The following is an 18572-nucleotide window of genomic DNA, read 5'->3' on the forward strand; positions in this document are numbered from 1 at the left end:
TTATTTCAAAACTGTTTTCAACATTATGTAATAGTTGAAATTTTTTGTCATATTGAATTAAAATGATATACCCATTTGTTTCACTTCTGCACTGAAAATTGAATATTAATGAACTGCATTGAAAAACTTTTTAAATGTCATGAAAAAATTGCTAAATAGTAGATTTATGATTATTTTGTAAACATATTTTCCTTTATTTTTTATATTTTCCCATACATACATTTTAATGATGATAATTTCAATTTTTACTATATCTTAAAAAAATCATAAAAATACAGTTGTTTTCAAAAAAAAATAATAGTGTAGATGTCGAAAAATCAAAGTTCTGAATAAAATTATATCTTTTTAAAAATCTGAATTTCTTGCTATGTAAAAGAATTTACATTTTTTTAAATAATTTTTCATAAACAATGTGGTTGACTACCACTTACATACAAAAATTTTGTATACTTAAATGTAAAAAAGTTCACTCTAGTTAACCATATGATGTCAATACTTGTTATATTTGTCTTTAGTTATTTTTTATATTTTATTTTCATTAATTAGAGTATTACATTAAGTTGATAATTGCATATGTGTGTGCTATCCTATGATGATAATGTGGGCTTAAATTAAAGTGTTATTTTAATTTGTAAAAATTTTATCAGTTTAGTATTGTCTTAAAAATTTGTGTTTAATGAATAAATCCTTAGATTTTTATATGGACATGATCAATACAGATTTGTTACTGACTGAGCTGTTCAGTCACACCATGCCAATTTAATTGAACTGGCTGATTAACATTTGATATAATTCATCAGATTGTATCTGATTTTTTCATAAATTAACAAACTTTAATCAAATAAATATTGGCTAACTAATCAGATACAGATTACATAATGTATACAGTACTCATAATGTCAACAGTAAGTAAGGCATCTATATATAAACAATAATTTAAAATTGGATGAGATTAAAAATTCAATAGGAATTAATAATTTTTTATTAAACATAAACTAAAATTTAAAGATGATTAATTATTATTTTTATTATATTTAAGAATACAATAGAATTAAATTTTTTGTCCATTCTGAAAGATTAATCTTTAGTAATTTATCCAAAGTCAGATTGGAAACCTATGATATAAGATCTCATTATACTATAACAATTAATATAATTTTTCAAATTATTGCTAAATTTTTAATTTGGTTTATTATTTTTGTAGATGTAAATTTGGACAATTAGGTCCAGCAAAAGGACAGTTTAGTTCTCCTCATGGATTTTGTTTGGGTTTGGATGAAGAGATCATTGTTGCAGACACAAACAATCACCGAATACAAGTGTTTGATAAAGTTGGAGAATTTAAATATCAGTTTGGAATTCCTGGAAAAGAGGAAGGGCAGTTATGGTATCCTCGAAAGGTAATTTAACTTTAAATAATATAAGAAAATATAAGGAGTGTTCAAAAAGTTCCCAGAAAATATAATAAAAAGAAGTCTGATGGGATCTGATCTATAGGGAGGGTGTGGCGAAATCTCTCATTGTATTCATGCAATACTGCCCTGGTAGAAATTGCAGAATGAGCCAGTGTGTTATTGTAATGGAACAAGATACACTGATGAATTTTTTTTAATACTGTTTCATAATAGCTTACAGTTATAGCTCTTTGGTCTTCAAGAAAATCTATAAGTAACACACCATCAGAATCCCAGAAAACTGTTGCTATTACCTTCATTGTTAATCTTTCTGGCGTAACTTATATGGGTGCACTTGAACCATTTCGTAACCATTGCTTTGATTGTTTCTTGCTCTTGGAATCAGACTGGTAGATCCAAGTTTTATTAATCCTCTTTAGAAAAGCTTAGGAATCATCATCAAATTTGTTTAAAACTTGAAGTGAGGAGTTAATGTTCAATACCAGCTGATCTTGATGTAACAACTTTATCACACATTACAATTAAAGCTTGCTTATATTTAGCTTATCTTTTAGAATGCTCTCTGCTGATTCTATGGATATTCCTAAAGTTTCAACTATCATTTGCACTGTTATTTGGTCATCACTTTTTACTATATTTTCAAAAGCATGGATATTTTCTTTAGAAACTGAAGTTGATGGTTTCCTATTGCAACATGTTCTCTTTACCTGCACTAAAACAATTAATCTATTCATAAAGAGTGGTTTACTTTGGTGCAGTCTCTAAACATCTGTGGTAGCCTTAATAATAATAGGTTGTAGAAAATAATAAAAGTTAACTCACGCCAAAGTTGCATATATTTCTGATAATTAGCACTGAGTTCAGCGTTAACGTAGATTCTTCTTTTTATTGCAAGCACTTTCGACGAAAAATTACGATCGTCGTCTTCAGGCGAATGTGGAAAGATACAAATTTGAAAGAGGCACGTGCCGAACGTTCCAAACCGAATAACGGAAGATTTTCGTTGGCGAATTTTTAAAAAATATAATGTATTCTTTTAGCGTTCGGTAACTTCGCCGGTTCGAAGGAGATTTTAGATCGGCACGAATTGACGGTGCATGCGCTGAAAAGCACACACGCTACGTGTGCGCTTGTCGGCGTGTTTGAGTGTTTATGCGCTTGTAAAGAGTGACCCAAATTTCGGGCAAGTCCAGGGTGGGGACGTTGCATGCCTCTGCTGTTATTGTGAGGATCGCTTCCCAGATGAATATTATTTTTCTATTGTTGGAGCTTTTTAGGAGCGCTGTTTCTGACCAAAGCGGAGTGTAACCTTGTTGTAGAACTTTTCTGGTCAGCTCTGTTGTTTGCCTTCCTTTATTTATATCATCCTGGTGTTCCGCGATACGGCAGGCGATCATTCTTGTTGTTGCCCCTATATATTTCTCTATTTCTCCTGTTGTTGGATTTTTTAGTGGCACCGCGTAGACCCCCGATTTTTCTAATGCGCTGATTTTGTCTCGGTCGTTGCATATGGTTCTGCGTAGGCTGGGTAGAGGGGTCAAGGGGAGCACGAAGCCGTACCGCCGGAATATACGGCTAATGAGTATGGACTGTGCTCCTAGATATGGTAATGTTGACGGTACTATTGCCATTTCTTTTTTGTTGTGTAGCGTGGTGAACGGATGGATGGAATCGTTCACTCTACGCAGTACATGCGTAAATTTGGCGCCTGTGAACCCAGCGTGTAATACTGCCATTCGTATGATTTCCAATTCATCGTTTATTAGGTCCTGCGATGAGGGAAGCAGTATCGCCCTTCTGATGAGAGCTGCTATGGCGGCATTGATATACCGCGATGGTTGGAAGGCGTCAGCTGGAGTGATGTGGGGAATCATGTCGGACTTGTGGTTACCGCAAACCGTGGTCCTTCCGGCGATTTCTGTATCTGCATATCCAGAAATGTTATTGTCTGGTTCCGCTCCTTTTCCCAAGTGAATTTGATGGTGGGATAAACACTTGATAATCGCTGCATAAATCGGATGAATTCTTCCTCTGAATTCCCCCATGCTACTAGGATGTCGTCAACATATCGTAGGTATAATAGGGGGTAGCAATTCGCCTGAAGACGACGATCGTAATTTTTCGTCGAAAGTGCTTGCAATAAAAAGAAGAATCTACGTTAACGCTGAACTCAGTGCTAATTATCAGAAATATATAATAGGTTTTTTTCCCAACCTAGTTTAACTAAGAATTTAAATTTAGTGCACACTTCACATTTAATAAAGTCCATATTTGCAGATGCAAGGGCAGTTTCAAACTGATGTAACACCACATATAGGTCTCATGCAGCACTGTCACAAATACCTGATAAAACAAATCTCAATACATTTATGCTCACATCAATTAATTATAAACATAGCATTCTGTTTACAAATAATAATCACTTTTGGGGAACTTTTTGAATGTTCCTCATAGACTAAACACACACTTCCTCATCATTGAGCATTATATATAATTCAATAATAATGAGAAAGTTATTTTTTAAGAACAAAAAACTGATTATAATATTTTGAGTTTAAATTTTATTAGCTTTTTAATTATGATTAAATTTAAAAGGAAACTAATAATTTGGATATCTCTAAATATCTAATAAAGGTCTGTGAAATATTTGTTAAAGAACATTTCTGACTTGTGTCATTAGTAGGCTTGTAGCTTGGTCTACAAAATTGCAGGTTCTATGGGCATTTAATCCCTTGCAGCATTGTTTTCTACAGTGTATCAAAAAGAATATCATAATTTTAAAATTTGTATAATTTGTTTTATTTATAGTATAAAATAATAAACGATACAATTTGAAGTTATTAAATTTCAAGTTTAAAGATCAAACAAAATATAAGAGTTTTTCCATTAGATTTACTCAGAAATTCTGTTTAAGTAGTCTGAATAATTTGTGGCTTTTTTAAGAAGAAAATTGGAACCTGAATAATAATAATTATATTATTAAATGAATTTTATGTGCAGAATTGCAGACTGTCACCAAAATTGTGAAATTATTGTCTAGGTCAGCAGTGGCAAACCTTTTTCTAAATTGAAATAGGTGGGTCAAAATTGAACTTGAAATTTAATAACTTCAAATAGGAAGTCAAATATTTAATTTGAATAATTAAAAAATTAACTCTTTTTGTTAATTTTTTAATCCTTACAAATTTTACTTTATTTAACTCATTATTGTTATTTTTCTGATATTAATTGAACTATACAAGTGAAAAGAAAATAATAATGTGATTATAACATACAAATACAGGTATCCTCATACAACATAGTGTTGCTCTAACACAGTTCAAGAATTTTGGAAATCCTTCGCATAAAATTTTACAATTTTTAAGTTCAAATGTCATTATTTGATATTTTTTTTATTTGAGTAAGCATGGGTGTTGTCTCAAATTTTCTCATGGATTTTAGAATATTAAAATTTTTAATTAGTTTTAAATTAATCAAAAAACTCCTGGACGAACTCGTGAACCTGGTCATCATTTTGAAAGCATTGCCCTTGTAAAGCATTCTGCTATGCCCAGAATAGATGGAAATCTGTTTGTGCCAGAGCCGGTGAATATGGTGGATGAGGCAAAACAGACCAGCCAAACTCCAAAATTTTTTCCTGTATAATTTTCACTGTGTGCAGCCTTGCATTGTGATGCAATAAGGTGATCTTTTTCCTGTTAACAAGTGCAGGACACTTTTCTTAGAGCAATTTCAGCTAAAACTTTAACTGTTGTATGTATACATTTGCAGTAACAGTTTCATTGTGTGGCAACAACTCAAAATGGATAATTCCTCGACAATCTCACCATACACATAACAAAATTTTTCTTCCATGCACACTGGGCTTAGGGTCTGGTTGTGGCTGATCATCTTTGTCAATCCATTGTCTTTTTTGAATGACATTTTAGTATGTGATCCACTTTTCATCTTTCATAACAATTTTAGCCAAAAAAGATTCCTCTTTTTGCCAAGAAAGCAAGGTAGCAGCTATCAACCTTCTGTCAGCCTTATTCCATTTACTGAGGTTATGTGGAACCCAAACTCCCACCTTGCTCACTTTTCCTAGTTTTTGGAGATGATGATTGATGGTTTATTGAGATGTGTGCAGCTTCTCTGCTAACTCCCTTATCATTTGCCGTGGATTCTGCTCAATCAGAACCTTTAAAACGTTATCATTAAAGTCTGAGGAGCGGCCTGGTATTTCTTCATATTTTAAGGACAAATCACCAGAACAAAATTTTGTAAACTACTTTCGAACTGCTCTGTCTGAAATTACACCACTGCAGTAGACATTGCAAATCTTTTTTGCTGTTTCTGTAGCATTATTGCCGAGTTTAAACTCCCACAACTCCCACAACATAATATGGCATACATGCACTTTCAAATGTTCCATTTTAAATGAATTCAAAAACAATTTTTTATTACATTATTGACACTTTAGTGTTAAAATTTACATTTACAGACTATTTGCTAATAGCCACTAATAAAACTCAGTTGAAGCAACACAACATCTGGAAAGTATTTGACAGTCATTTACACCTAACCACTAACAGAACTTATTTATGACTCAACTCCAATGTTTCCAGATTCATATTTAACAATAATTGCAAGTTGCACTCCATCAGTTATATCTGTTCTCTCATCCAAAGAAACGAAATACATTTTAGAGTATTTTAAATTGCTAAGTTAATGGGAAGTAGTGTCTTCATTTAAAGCTACTAATCAGTGTTTAACTGTGTTTTGTTTTATTGGTAATTTTTTTGTATACAGAGGAAGCTCTGTATAAGTGCTTTGCTGATTTTAAAAAAAGAGGTACAAGTAAAGGATTCTGTAAATTGAAATTTGTTCCCCTTCAGTTGATCATGTCATATAGAAAATAATGTTCTGAGGGAGTTGAGAATCCATTCAAGTTTTGAGTGAAAATCTGAACGTAATACTTTCTATACTTTGGTACAATCACAACTTGTGAGATGACACATAGCTTGAAACCTAATCTATGTTTATACAATACAAGTTGAAAGGCTTGATGCAGGCATCAGGGCATACTAAATTACAAATAAAAATAATAATATACTGAATATTATACTGTAAAAATATAAAATAAATATAAAATAATTTATATTATTAATTAAATAATAGCTAGGGGTGCCCCTAATGGCCGTTTTTGGCATACCGCAACAGAAAAAGACTACCCGTTTTTTTAGCTTTATATAATAGATATATATATATATATATAATATACATATGCAGCATATGTATATTATATATACACATATGCATAACATAATCTAATTTACATTCATTTATATATATATATATATATATAAATCAGATTATGTTAGATCACAGCCACACATTGTATTATGAGATGCAATCACACTAAAGTGCAATATGTATTATGCTACAGATATTTCCCCACATCTCAAGAATGGGCATTTAATTCCTTGCAACATTGTTTTCTATAGCGTATTTTCTATAATGTATCAAAAAGAATATCAGAATTTTAAATTTGTATAATTTTTTTTATTTATAGTATAAAATAATAAACGATGCCCACTGTGAAAGAGGAATGTACAAAGTTTTTACAGTACACATCACAAGTGCTCAATGTGAACCTTTTATTACGTGGCATATATTCAACCCAGTAGTCTTGTTCTTCCCACACTTTGATCAATGTGTTCAGTGTAATGGCTGCAACAGCCTCAACAATCCTGTCTCAAGTCTGGTATGTTCAAAGGTATTGGTGGCACATAAACCTGATCTTTTACATACCCCCACAAAAAGAAATTGAATGGGATGATATTGTGAAATCTTGGTGGACATGTGAGCAGAGCCATGTCATTCAAGCAGTGACAGTTGGTCCAGCAATGGGAAAAACTTTATTTAACCACTTTTGATATTCCATAGAAAATGGCTGGTGCACAGTCTTGTTATTGAATGATATTCTGTAATCCATCTCACAGCTGAGGGAAGAGCCAATTCTGGAGCATTTTAAGATATGCAAGTCCTGTAACAGTTTGTACCTTGAAAAAGAATGTACATAAACTTGTTTTGAAAGCATGCCAAACAAACTTTTTGGGAGTTCCTTTCTTGTTGCGCTGTTTTATGCAGATTCTCCATCCTCCATATATTGAAATTGTGTATTCACTTTAGCACTACTAAGGTAAAACATTGCTTCATTGCTTCATCACTAAAAATTACACAACTAAGGAAATCCTCATCAGTTGATGCTTGCTTCTTCATTTTGATGATGAAATTGGTCGTTGTATGAAAGCTTTAGAGCCTGTAATAGCTGCAGATAGTTTGACTTTGTATGTGCTCACCTTAATACCCTCCACACTGTCATGGCTGACATTCCTAATTCACAGCTGGCCTGTCAGACTGACTGACTTGAACTATGTACAAAAGTCATAATCACACTTTTGACTGCCTTGTTTAACACATATGTTCACACCATACTCTTCCTTTTATATATTCATCCCATCGTCCTGAACTGTGTATACCATCTCATAATGTTGTCGTCAGATGGGAGATCAGTTGTAAATTCATGTCTGAATGCTCACTGAACAGTAATGACTGAATTACTTTTTGCAAATTCCAATACACAGAAAGCTACTGCTCAAGAGTTTCCATCTTGTACACTGGTGCTGTTATGTGGCAGGATGAGAAAATAGCTTTACAATGTTACCAGTTAAAATTGCATGGCTACACTCTTTTCACATGTAGGTTACAAAGATGTACATTTGCTTATATAACCATAAAAATTATTAAAACCTCTGATATTCTTTTTTGATACATACCTTTTTCTTGTATATATGACATAATCAATCAAAGGAATGAGTGAAAGGAGAGATCAAAATTTAAATTTATGGGCTTTTCCAATTCTAAAATGTGTTGCAATTTCTTTTCTCCATAACTTGAGAAAAAGGTGTCATCTCCTTCTAACACTGTTTTCTATATTGGCATGGACAATAGAAGGAGTGAGCCAAAGGGTCAAAATTTCAGTTACTGAATTCTTTACTTGTAAGTATTTCTTTAAAACCATCAAAAAGGGAACTACTTCACTCTAAAAAAAAAAAAAAAGCTATTTTTAAAAACATTCCTTTGATCAGGGAGTTTCAATCTTATGCAATACAGTCTGCTGGGCAAAATGTAATGTTTTTAGACACCACAAATGATTTTAAAATACTTGTTTGAGTTTTATACTATTTTAATTTTTGATAAACATGGAAACATATGCCACATGAAAACAGGCATTTGTCCACTGGAAGACAGTACCAGGAATAGTCAGTCATACCACATGATCCAAAATCAAACTGACATAACACCATGTTGTCAAACATCCTGGAAAATGCACAAGAGATACCTGTCCTACCATATCTGATGCCAAGCTAGTTTAAGGCCAATAGACAGTGGTTATCTCATTCTTTAAATTAATTCTTATTGGCAAAAATTTAAATGTCAATTTGAACATATTTGTATTGTTCTACCCTCGTATACCGTGGTATACTAGGTTTTAAGGGTTTGGGTAAGAAAATGGAGAAATAAGGACTTTACAAGAGCCTTTCTTCACTGAAGAGAATTTGGTTTTATTCTGTGTAATTAACAAAATTCAGGTCTTGACACCAGACAGGTCAGGTATCCTTAAAAAAAAATTGTACCGTACAATTGAAAACGTGTATATATACAAGAAGTTATGATCTATTTACACGCAGTGAACCTCGTGATCATGTCATCCCAACTTTTAGTCCCGCATACAATTAGACAAACGACTTCACGTGTGGGTATAATATCGCGGTTGGTCACGAAGAAAACAAAAAAATAAAACCTTACAATTGTCCCTCTTAGTCTGTCCTTTTTCACTGCACTTTCTTCTCTTCTACAATCAAAAATATCCACTTTGATGGAATTGGATTACAGTTAGCACCTCTTCAACAGTTCTCTCTCTCTCTCTCTCTCTCTCTCTCTCTCTCTCTCTCTCTAAAACCAGTGTAAGGTTTTACACTGGTGAATGAATCCCCTTTTTACTCGTAGCAGATGTTCCAGCAGTTGATCCAAGTGAAGAGTGAGGACGAAAACCCAAGGGAAAAAGGTACCTCCTTACAGTGAACCACAAAATTTATACTACCTGCCATTATATCATACATCATTAATACGTTTTACAAACCTCACCCAATCAGTGAGCACATAATCTACACCATATCAAAATGTGATTTCCCAACATAAAACGGAAACTATACTTAGTTGGATCTGTAACCCGATACAAAATAAAACGGAACATGCAAAATAAACATTTATTTACAATACTGTTAGTGCTGTATCATTACAGTATATACAGTGGGTGATCGGTTAATGAACATAATTTGTTTCAAGACCATGTTTGCTAGTTGAATTGCTTGTTAACCAATTATTAAGTTACCATAGATTTTTATGGAAATTTGATTAATTCGTTCTGGAGATCCCAAAAAATAAATAGATTTTTGTACTTTCTTACTATGTCTATTTATATGTAATAATAAAAATACATATATACACAGTCTTGCATTCATCCACAACTATAGAGGGCTTTACTTTTTACTTGTAAGGGCAATATCATGTTCATGAAAAAAGGATGCAAAAATTTATAATACAAAGGAAAATATTTTCTTAGAATCAAATAAACTATACTATTCAAATAACTTTCCTTCTCTTTATAATACTGCAGACTATACTTCTGTTTATAGTTAATACATAAGTGTATTATTTTATTGTTTAAACATGATTAAAGTATTTAGAATTAGATAATAATAATTACATTTGTTTACATTTTTTTCTGTCAAATAAATAAGAATTTTGATCTCTCAAAAAATGGCTGACAAATTAACACATTAAAAAATATGTAGCGAAGACTAAAATGTCTTGATTTTTATCATGTTGAATTACCAGGAACGACAGTCTTCCATTGCAGAGACAACCTTTTATTACAGTCCAGGGGGCCTAGCATCCCCTGCAAAAACATGCAAAAATGTCTAAAAAGTTCACTGGTGACAAGCCAAATAATTTTAAAATAATATATACTGTATATTTCCACAGATAAGGCGATAGTTGAATCATAAAAAAAAGGCCCCCCCAAAATCCAGGGTTGTCTTATAGGACAGATACAAAAAAATTAGATTGAAATTTATATAAATAAAAGAATCATTATAAAAAATGGACAAACTGTAATTATTTACTAGTAGAAAGTAGGGTATGTCCACAAAATAGAATAGCCCATACGACATTTTTGTGAATATCAAGGTCATTACCTGAATGCCTGAATCAGTGTGAATGTTTGCAATAATTGCAAGGCCAGATGCAAGAAAATAAAATTTGTTCATTTGAAAAATTACGAATAGGACATAATTCCATATACAGTATTATTATCCAGATGATTGCTGATCTAAACTAAATTCATAGGCCGTTGATAGTTTGGGGGTCATTTTATAGAACAGATATATGCTAAAACTATAAAACTTTGATGAAAATTTATACCTTGTCTTATCTGATGGTCGTCTTATCTGCGGAAATATACAGTAATTTCTTTTAAAAAATGGCTGATGAATTATAACACATTAAAAAATACATAAAAAAGACTAAAAATTTGCAGGGGTGTAGCCTCTAATAAAAGGTAGTCTTTTCAATGGAAGACTTGTTCCTGATGATTTGACATGACAAAAATCAAGATGTTTTAGTTTTTCTGTGTATTTTTTGAATTGGAGATATTTCTATTTTATATATTATTAACTTTTTTTTTTGCTATGTTGATTAAAAGTGGATTTAAATCGCAATTGTAAGTTAAATTTATTTCATAGTTCTGTATTCTAACTTTATCTATATCTCAAAACTCGAAATATAACTTATTCACAAGTATTATGATTTTATATTTTGCAATACTTTATTACAATACTACACATTGATCACCCAAAAATAATTAATGAACAATCACGTCAAATTTTTGAAGTTCTATATGTATATAAGAGCAAGCGAGGTCGTGACGGGGGATGCTAGGAATTAATAAAAACATAATCAACTGTTCACATAGTATTTATTAGTTTATTGATAATAGTCATTAACTGTCAGTTGGGTTATAAGATGAAACTTAATATCATTCAGTATCAAAAAGAAAAACGATTTTAAACAAATAATATTTTTGAAATATTCAGATCTACAATTGGAAAGCAATAAATGTATATACACCCAATTCTGTTTTTACACAGTCTTTTTCTACACGGTTTTGATTTAACACGGTCTAGAAAAAAAAGATTGATTCTGTTTTTATACGATTTTATTTGATTTAGCACGATTAAAAAAAGCTATTTGATTGAAATTTTAAAGAAAAATATTTTTATTAACCGTAATCTTTTAGAAATTTTTTTCTATCTGTTACTGTACTGTATTTATAAAATAGTTAGGGAATTCTTCTTTCTAATTTATTTTCATAGCAGCTTAAGTATACTGTACAGTATTTTTCAATATTTAATATTTTCTTAAGTATAAGAAAACTTATTAATTAATAATAAAACTATTTTATTATTTTTTCTCACAATACGATTTCATTACATTCCACGATTGCCCAATGTTCTTGAGACGCATGCACCATCAATTCAAATTTAATCAACGATCTCTCCTCGGCAGTGCTCGTTACCTGTTCAAATCGACCAATCATGTTCCTTACATGATATCACCATGACACTGGACTATCCATTAACACATTAATCCATTAATCCATTAACACCTAGATTAATCCATTTCAAGAGTGGGAGAAGTCTTTTGTTTAGTTTCAATAAAATTGGACATGTTCTTATAAAAGCTGTTGACTAAGTGACATAAAAAAAAGTTTAAATCGATAAGAATATGGGTAAGCCATATTTATATACAGTACATACAGTATATATATTCGAACTTATTGATATCTTTATTAAATTTTAGGGCCCTAAGAAAAATATCATTTTATTTTAACTATTTTTTACAGGGTTGAAGGATATTGAACTAATCCCTTTTTTTTCTATGTACTTCATGTCTTTTTTTACATGGTTTTGTCTGGAACATATCTACCGTGTATAAACAGAATTGGGTGTATAAAGTTTTAATAAAGAAGTATATTTTAAAATATATTTTTATATTTAAGTTTGTTTTTAATTATCAATTATATTATTGTTTTATTACAATACAGAAAATTGTAAATTTTTGTTAATTAAGATTTGCAATTTTGTATACTTTGCTATGTCATTGTTCATACACAGATTACTAGTTACAGAAGAATATGTTTAAGTTGATATATATATATAATTTTAGTTATATAATTTTTTTTTTCTAAGGTGGCTGTTATTCGCAGTTCAGGAAAATTTGTGATTTGTGATCGAGGAAGTGAAAGGTCCCGTATGCAGCTATTTACTAAAACTGGGCATTTTATAAAGAAGATAGCAATTCGTTATATTGATATAGTAGCTGGATTAGCAATTACTGGAGAAGGTAATATTGTGGCTGTTGACAGTGTTTCTCCAACAGTATTTGTGATTGCGGAAAGCGGAGAATTAGTTCGTTGGTTTGATTGCAGTGAGTACATGAGAGAACCATCTGATATTGCAATCAGTGGTAAAGAATACTACATCTGTGATTTTAAAGGTCATTGTGTTATTGTGTTTAGTGAAGATGGGCAGTTTGTGAGACGTATTGGATGTGAAAATATTACTAATTTTCCAAATGGTATTGATATCAGTGATGCGGGAGATGTGCTTGTTGGTGACAGTCATGGAAATAGATTTCATGTAGTTGTGTTTTCGCGTGAAGGGTCAATTTTATCAGAATTTGAATGTCCATATGTTAAAGTTAGCCGTTGTTGTGGTCTAAAAATAACATCAGAAGGTTACATAGTTACCCTTGCTAAAAATAATCACCACATGTTGATTCTCAACACATTATACATCATGTGAATGAATAGAAGCACAGATATGCAGTCTACTACAGACACTAGTTGCTACCACTAGGATGACTGTGTTCTGCATTTAATGTTTAATGCACATTGGTAGAAAAATATATACAGAAAAGTGCCTGGATAAAATCCAAAGTTGTCCGTTATAGAAGTATGGTTGATTATAACACCTTAAGACTCATGTCAGATTTAAAATTTTATGTAGTTAAATTTGTTTTTAAATAATGAGATTTAACTTTGCCAATATTTACTGAAGACATGAGAAATGATGGATAATTGCATAAAGAATGTTAGTAGGCATTTAGTTCTAGTTTTATTAATAACTGTTCTTGCATTGGACAGTAGAGTAATTGCATTCTTAATAACTTGGAAATGGTAAATACTGAAATTTGGATTGATCTAAAAATGAAGATTATTTCTTTATTATATTTAGCCAAAGATAAAAATCAATCTAAAATAAATTTTAAAAAGTTGTAGGTCATTCCATGAAGTAGGCCTATGGAGCCTGTGATATAACTATCTGCTCATTGAGTTTGTTTACACTTATTGACTTTATAGTAATTTGTTTGGATTTGTCCATATATTCATTAAAAATTACTTTATATATATATAAATAAATAAAATATATATATATATATAATACACATATTCACACATACACACAAAATATGTTTTGAAAATTCTAAAAAGATCTTTATATAATTACTCTTGGGTTAATATGGTTGTATACAAACTACTTAGCTTATATCTATTTTTGTTAGGTATGCTGGAGGAGAATTTGAATGGTACTTAAATAGATTGGATTGTCTATGGTGTGTTTTAAAACAATTTTGCCCTCCAGTAATTATTAAACTGATATTTGTGAAATTTTTGCTCCATTTTGAGCTGATATTTTAATAATAGCCAATAACAGAAACAACCATATATACACCATCAGAGTAACCATTATTATTCTTTATCTTTTTTTTTCTTTAATTCTTTCCTTTTTTTAAAGAATATTTGTGACTATATGCTACTATAAATTAATATTGTTTACTTTTGTTTTCAGATATACTTTAGTATTGTGTTTGTAAATTTTTGTCCATTGAAAGCTATTCAAGTCATGACTTTATAATAAGAAGTTTATTTATTTTTAAAAGAAATGTATTCAAAGTTATTTCAAAATCCTAGTCCTTATACGGAATGTTTAAAATTACTGTGGTTTATTTGCACTCTTCATATTGGAGCTGTTTTCTCCAAAGCAATGAAAAAAATTCATAGCAGTTTTGTGCGAGTGCCAACAATGCAGCCATTTAACTGATCAAATTTAATTGGAATTTGTGCTTAAAGTATATAACACAATTCCATTTAGTTGATATAAATGTCTGCATTATTATTATTATTATTATTATTATATTATATTAATTATTATTATTATTATTATTATTATTATTATTTTTGTTTTTCTGTGAGTGAGTGTAGAAGAAACAACACCATAGTACCTGCAGAAAAATCCAGGGATTAGTCAATATATTATAATGTCTTCCCATGCACATTTTTGCTTGTAGAATTTTCACATACTTTGAATGGAAAATAATTACATATGATATTATTTCTGCAGAGTTCTGTTTCTGTGAATGATCCTATTAACACTCACTCTTCAGACTTTTTTAAATTGATATTAAAAATGGGAAGTACACAAATCTAGGCTTATTGGTCATTTTGTGTCATTACCCTTTATTTGACTGTTAGGTGTTTATTTGGTATTCTTTATTATTTTAATACATTTTCATATACAATTATATTTAATATTTTTCATCATATTATTATTATTATTATATTATTATTATTATTATTATTATATTTTTTTTTGTCAATCATCTATTGTTAATTCAAAGTGTGACCGGAAGTGTCGGTCAGACCAAATATATAATTTTTAGCTTGCAACTTTTTCGTGTGTTCCCATGTCATGAGAATTGAGTGTAAATAAGTTATTTACATTCTGCAATAATGGATAATTCAAAACAACAAAAAAGGAATGCAGGGAATATGGTTGCAGTCTGGACAAATTTCAATATTGTTATATAGAATTTGTTCATTTAATTATAAAAATAACAGGGGTAACTATGTTTGTTCCCCAATGTTACTAGCTTTGTTATTTTTACTGACATTCCAAGCTTTCCTTTTCTTGAATGATAGGTAAAGACTTTAAAAATGTTTTATCATAAACAAAATAAATCTAGTCAGAATTACATTAATAGGCAGCCAACATAATTACCAGATTATTGAGAGTGGGGTTTGGATAAGTGATTGTTTTAAAATTAATTCTCTGTATTCCTTTTCATATTATTTCCTTTAGATAGTGTCCAAGTTGGACTTAGTTTAAATCTTTTATTTTAACTATAAAAATTTTTTTCCTCTAGTACTTAGTCTTTGCTTTGATTCCAATATAATTTATTGTACAAAATACCATCAGTCTTTGGCTTTCTTTTTGATTTCTTGAAATATATCTTCAAATTCATTCAATGAAATATTTAGATTTCTTTTTATCTTGCTAATATATATATATATATATTTTTTCATTCATTGTTTTTCCAAAGTATTATTATATTGAATATGAGTTAGATGATAATTTAGTTGTTTAATTTATTTCCTGCCCTGTACTCGTTTATAGTCAATAAAATTAAGTTCTGTATGCAATAATTCCAAGTGAAATGTTCTGTTTGAAATGAACAGAAACCGAAAAAATAAATATATATTATATTGTAATTAATGTCACAATTCAAATTGATTTGTAGTCATATATATATATAGCTGTTGCTTTTTTTTTACTCAAAAGCACTGCTAAATCCCCATGTTAATTTGCTCCCTATGTTGATCTGATAAAAAAAATTTTTTTTTATATATATATGTATATATATATATAAATGTTGTTTATTTGTGTGGTTATTTGTCAGGAGAAATAATTTTATTGATTTAAAATCATTATCTCATATCAAATTATATTTAACTTAATATTCTTATTAATCAGAGTATCTTAGATTGCTGCAATATTTCTAAATATATTAACCAAACTCTGAAAATTTATTATTTTTTATTTTTATTTTGAATAAATTTAAAATAACTAACTTTGGAGCACAATATTTTTATGGGGCAACTCATTATTATACAGTGATATGCAAGTGAGGCTTTAAAAATATACTATTTGAGAAGTTTAGAAGAGTTAGATATAAAGATTATTAGGAGAAAATTATATTAAAAAAAATATATATATATATTTACTACTACTTCAGTGTTGTTACACTTGCATTTTATGGTGTGCTTATTTTTTTGTGGCAATAATTATTCATTTATAAAGATGATAACAGACAAATTATATGCTACCTCCAACATACATGCTTATTTTCGATAAAAATCTGTCACGTATTTAGATAGTCTCACTTTATTAGTTGAAAAAATTCCAAGAAAGTTTACAATTATTATTATTATTATATTATTATATTATTATTATTATTATTATTATTATTATTATTATTATTAGAACACTACTGCCAGGGATCAACTGCTGAAAATAATGATAATTTTATATCAAAGTTCATTTTCAGAATTAAATTGTTTTTGACAGTTTTATGTTCTAGCTATGCAGTATACTTTTTCAGTATGTGAATTTTTGACACTTGTAATTTTACGCTAGCATGGTTTCAATATGAGATTGTGATGATTTTTTCATTTATTTTGTATACTATATATAATAGTACTAATCCATATCTACCTATTAAAATACATACACATGCATACATGACACTCACATACACTTCTATACATGAAATACAGAAACACACAAAACACCAGGTTTTGAACTGACAGACTACAAGCAATACCAACCAAATTTTATACAAAAATATAGGTTGTACCTTCTTTAAATAAGTCTGTCAGACCAGGAAAGCCTTTATGGCAGACAGGAAAATGATAAGTATTCTGTAAGGTGTTTCAGGGTTTACACTTTTGAGATGTTTAATGTTTATGTATTTACACAAGCACTGAGATATTTTGGTGCTCTTTTACAAGCAGGAAATTCAGATTAAAAAAAAAATCTGTTGACTATAAAATGAAAACTAACTCTCCTGACTCATATTTTGAAGTTGGTTTGGTGCCTAGTTATGCCTCTATAGAAATGTATGTTGGTACAAATTATTGATCCCCTCTGCAAATTAGCATTTTCTGTTTCAGCTGATTAGAATTACTTGTTTTCTGCAGTATTACAGAATTAACAAGCATTCCTTGTCAGTAAAAACAGAATGTTTACTTACTTTAATTTTCCTAGAACAAGAAATTATATATAAATATATATATCTATATACATAAACATATATATATATATAGCCAGAGTATAGGCTGTTTATCATTGTTGCTAAATTGCAGATAGGATCAAAACAAGTTATATTGCATTTACTTGTCAATATTTTTGGAACCTGTTAAAGGAACATGATTTGTAAACAATGTTTGATGTTTATTCCAATAAAGGCAGTTGCATTCATTGTTTGTTACTTTTTCTTTTTATTTAGTTATATACCAAACATTTAAATTTCACAAATAAAAATAATTGAATACTATATTTAATATTAATACATCTCTCTTGAGTTTACAGTCTAAGAATTACAAACATTAATTTTTTGAAAACAAAGTCCTTCCCAAAAAGAGGAACATTTACAAAACATGGAAGATTTACAAAAACATTTTTAAAATATCATCACCAGGGGGCAGCTTTTCTCATCTACGTTTTACCAGCGCCTATTTTGTTGTAGATAAAAGCCAAACAACCCCAAGAAGGTTTGATCCAGAATAGAAGACATCAATACATCAGTAGTTCCTGTTTTTTAAAAATGTTTATATTTTTAATTGAATATATGTTTGTGTTTTTAAAGGACTGTTTTGCGGCCAGTAGCCTAAAAGGAAAGGTCAGTCATCTAAAGTGTAATGTCTGGAACACAAAGTTAATAAATGGTGGTTCCTCTTTTTGGGAAGGACTTTGTCTTCAAAAAATTAATCATAATTATTTGGACGAAGATTTACAATTAGACACGTAACATGAATAAAATCTAAAAATGTTAATAATTTTTCTCCTCCCTGAATTGTATAATTGAGAAAAGATAGTGATAACAATAAAAGAAAACTGATAAATTTCTGGCTGAACTCACTCTGCAAAA

The 18572-nt window shown here is 29.9% G+C and overlaps 1 protein-coding gene across 1 annotated transcript in view; it reads left to right on the forward strand.

Annotated features, from left to right (window-relative positions):
* mei-P26 (meiotic P26) overlaps nucleotides 1-17902 on the forward strand; it is an 82578-nt gene extending 64676 nt beyond the window's left edge. Inside the window, exons 10-11 of the mRNA XM_067268358.1 lie at nucleotides 1205-1400; nucleotides 12773-17902. Coding sequence (XP_067124459.1) covers nucleotides 1205-1400; nucleotides 12773-13387 — 811 coding nt within the window. The 3' untranslated portion in view covers nucleotides 13388-17902. The remainder of the gene's footprint in view (nucleotides 1-1204; nucleotides 1401-12772) is intronic.
* The last annotated feature ends 670 nt before the right edge of the window (nucleotides 17903-18572 follow it).

Source organism: Centruroides vittatus, unplaced genomic scaffold (assembly GCF_030686945.1).
Source record: "Centruroides vittatus isolate TY-2023 unplaced genomic scaffold, ASM3068694v2 contig_3254, whole genome shotgun sequence".
In the NCBI taxonomy this organism is placed as follows: Eukaryota; Metazoa; Arthropoda; class Arachnida; order Scorpiones; family Buthidae; genus Centruroides; species Centruroides vittatus.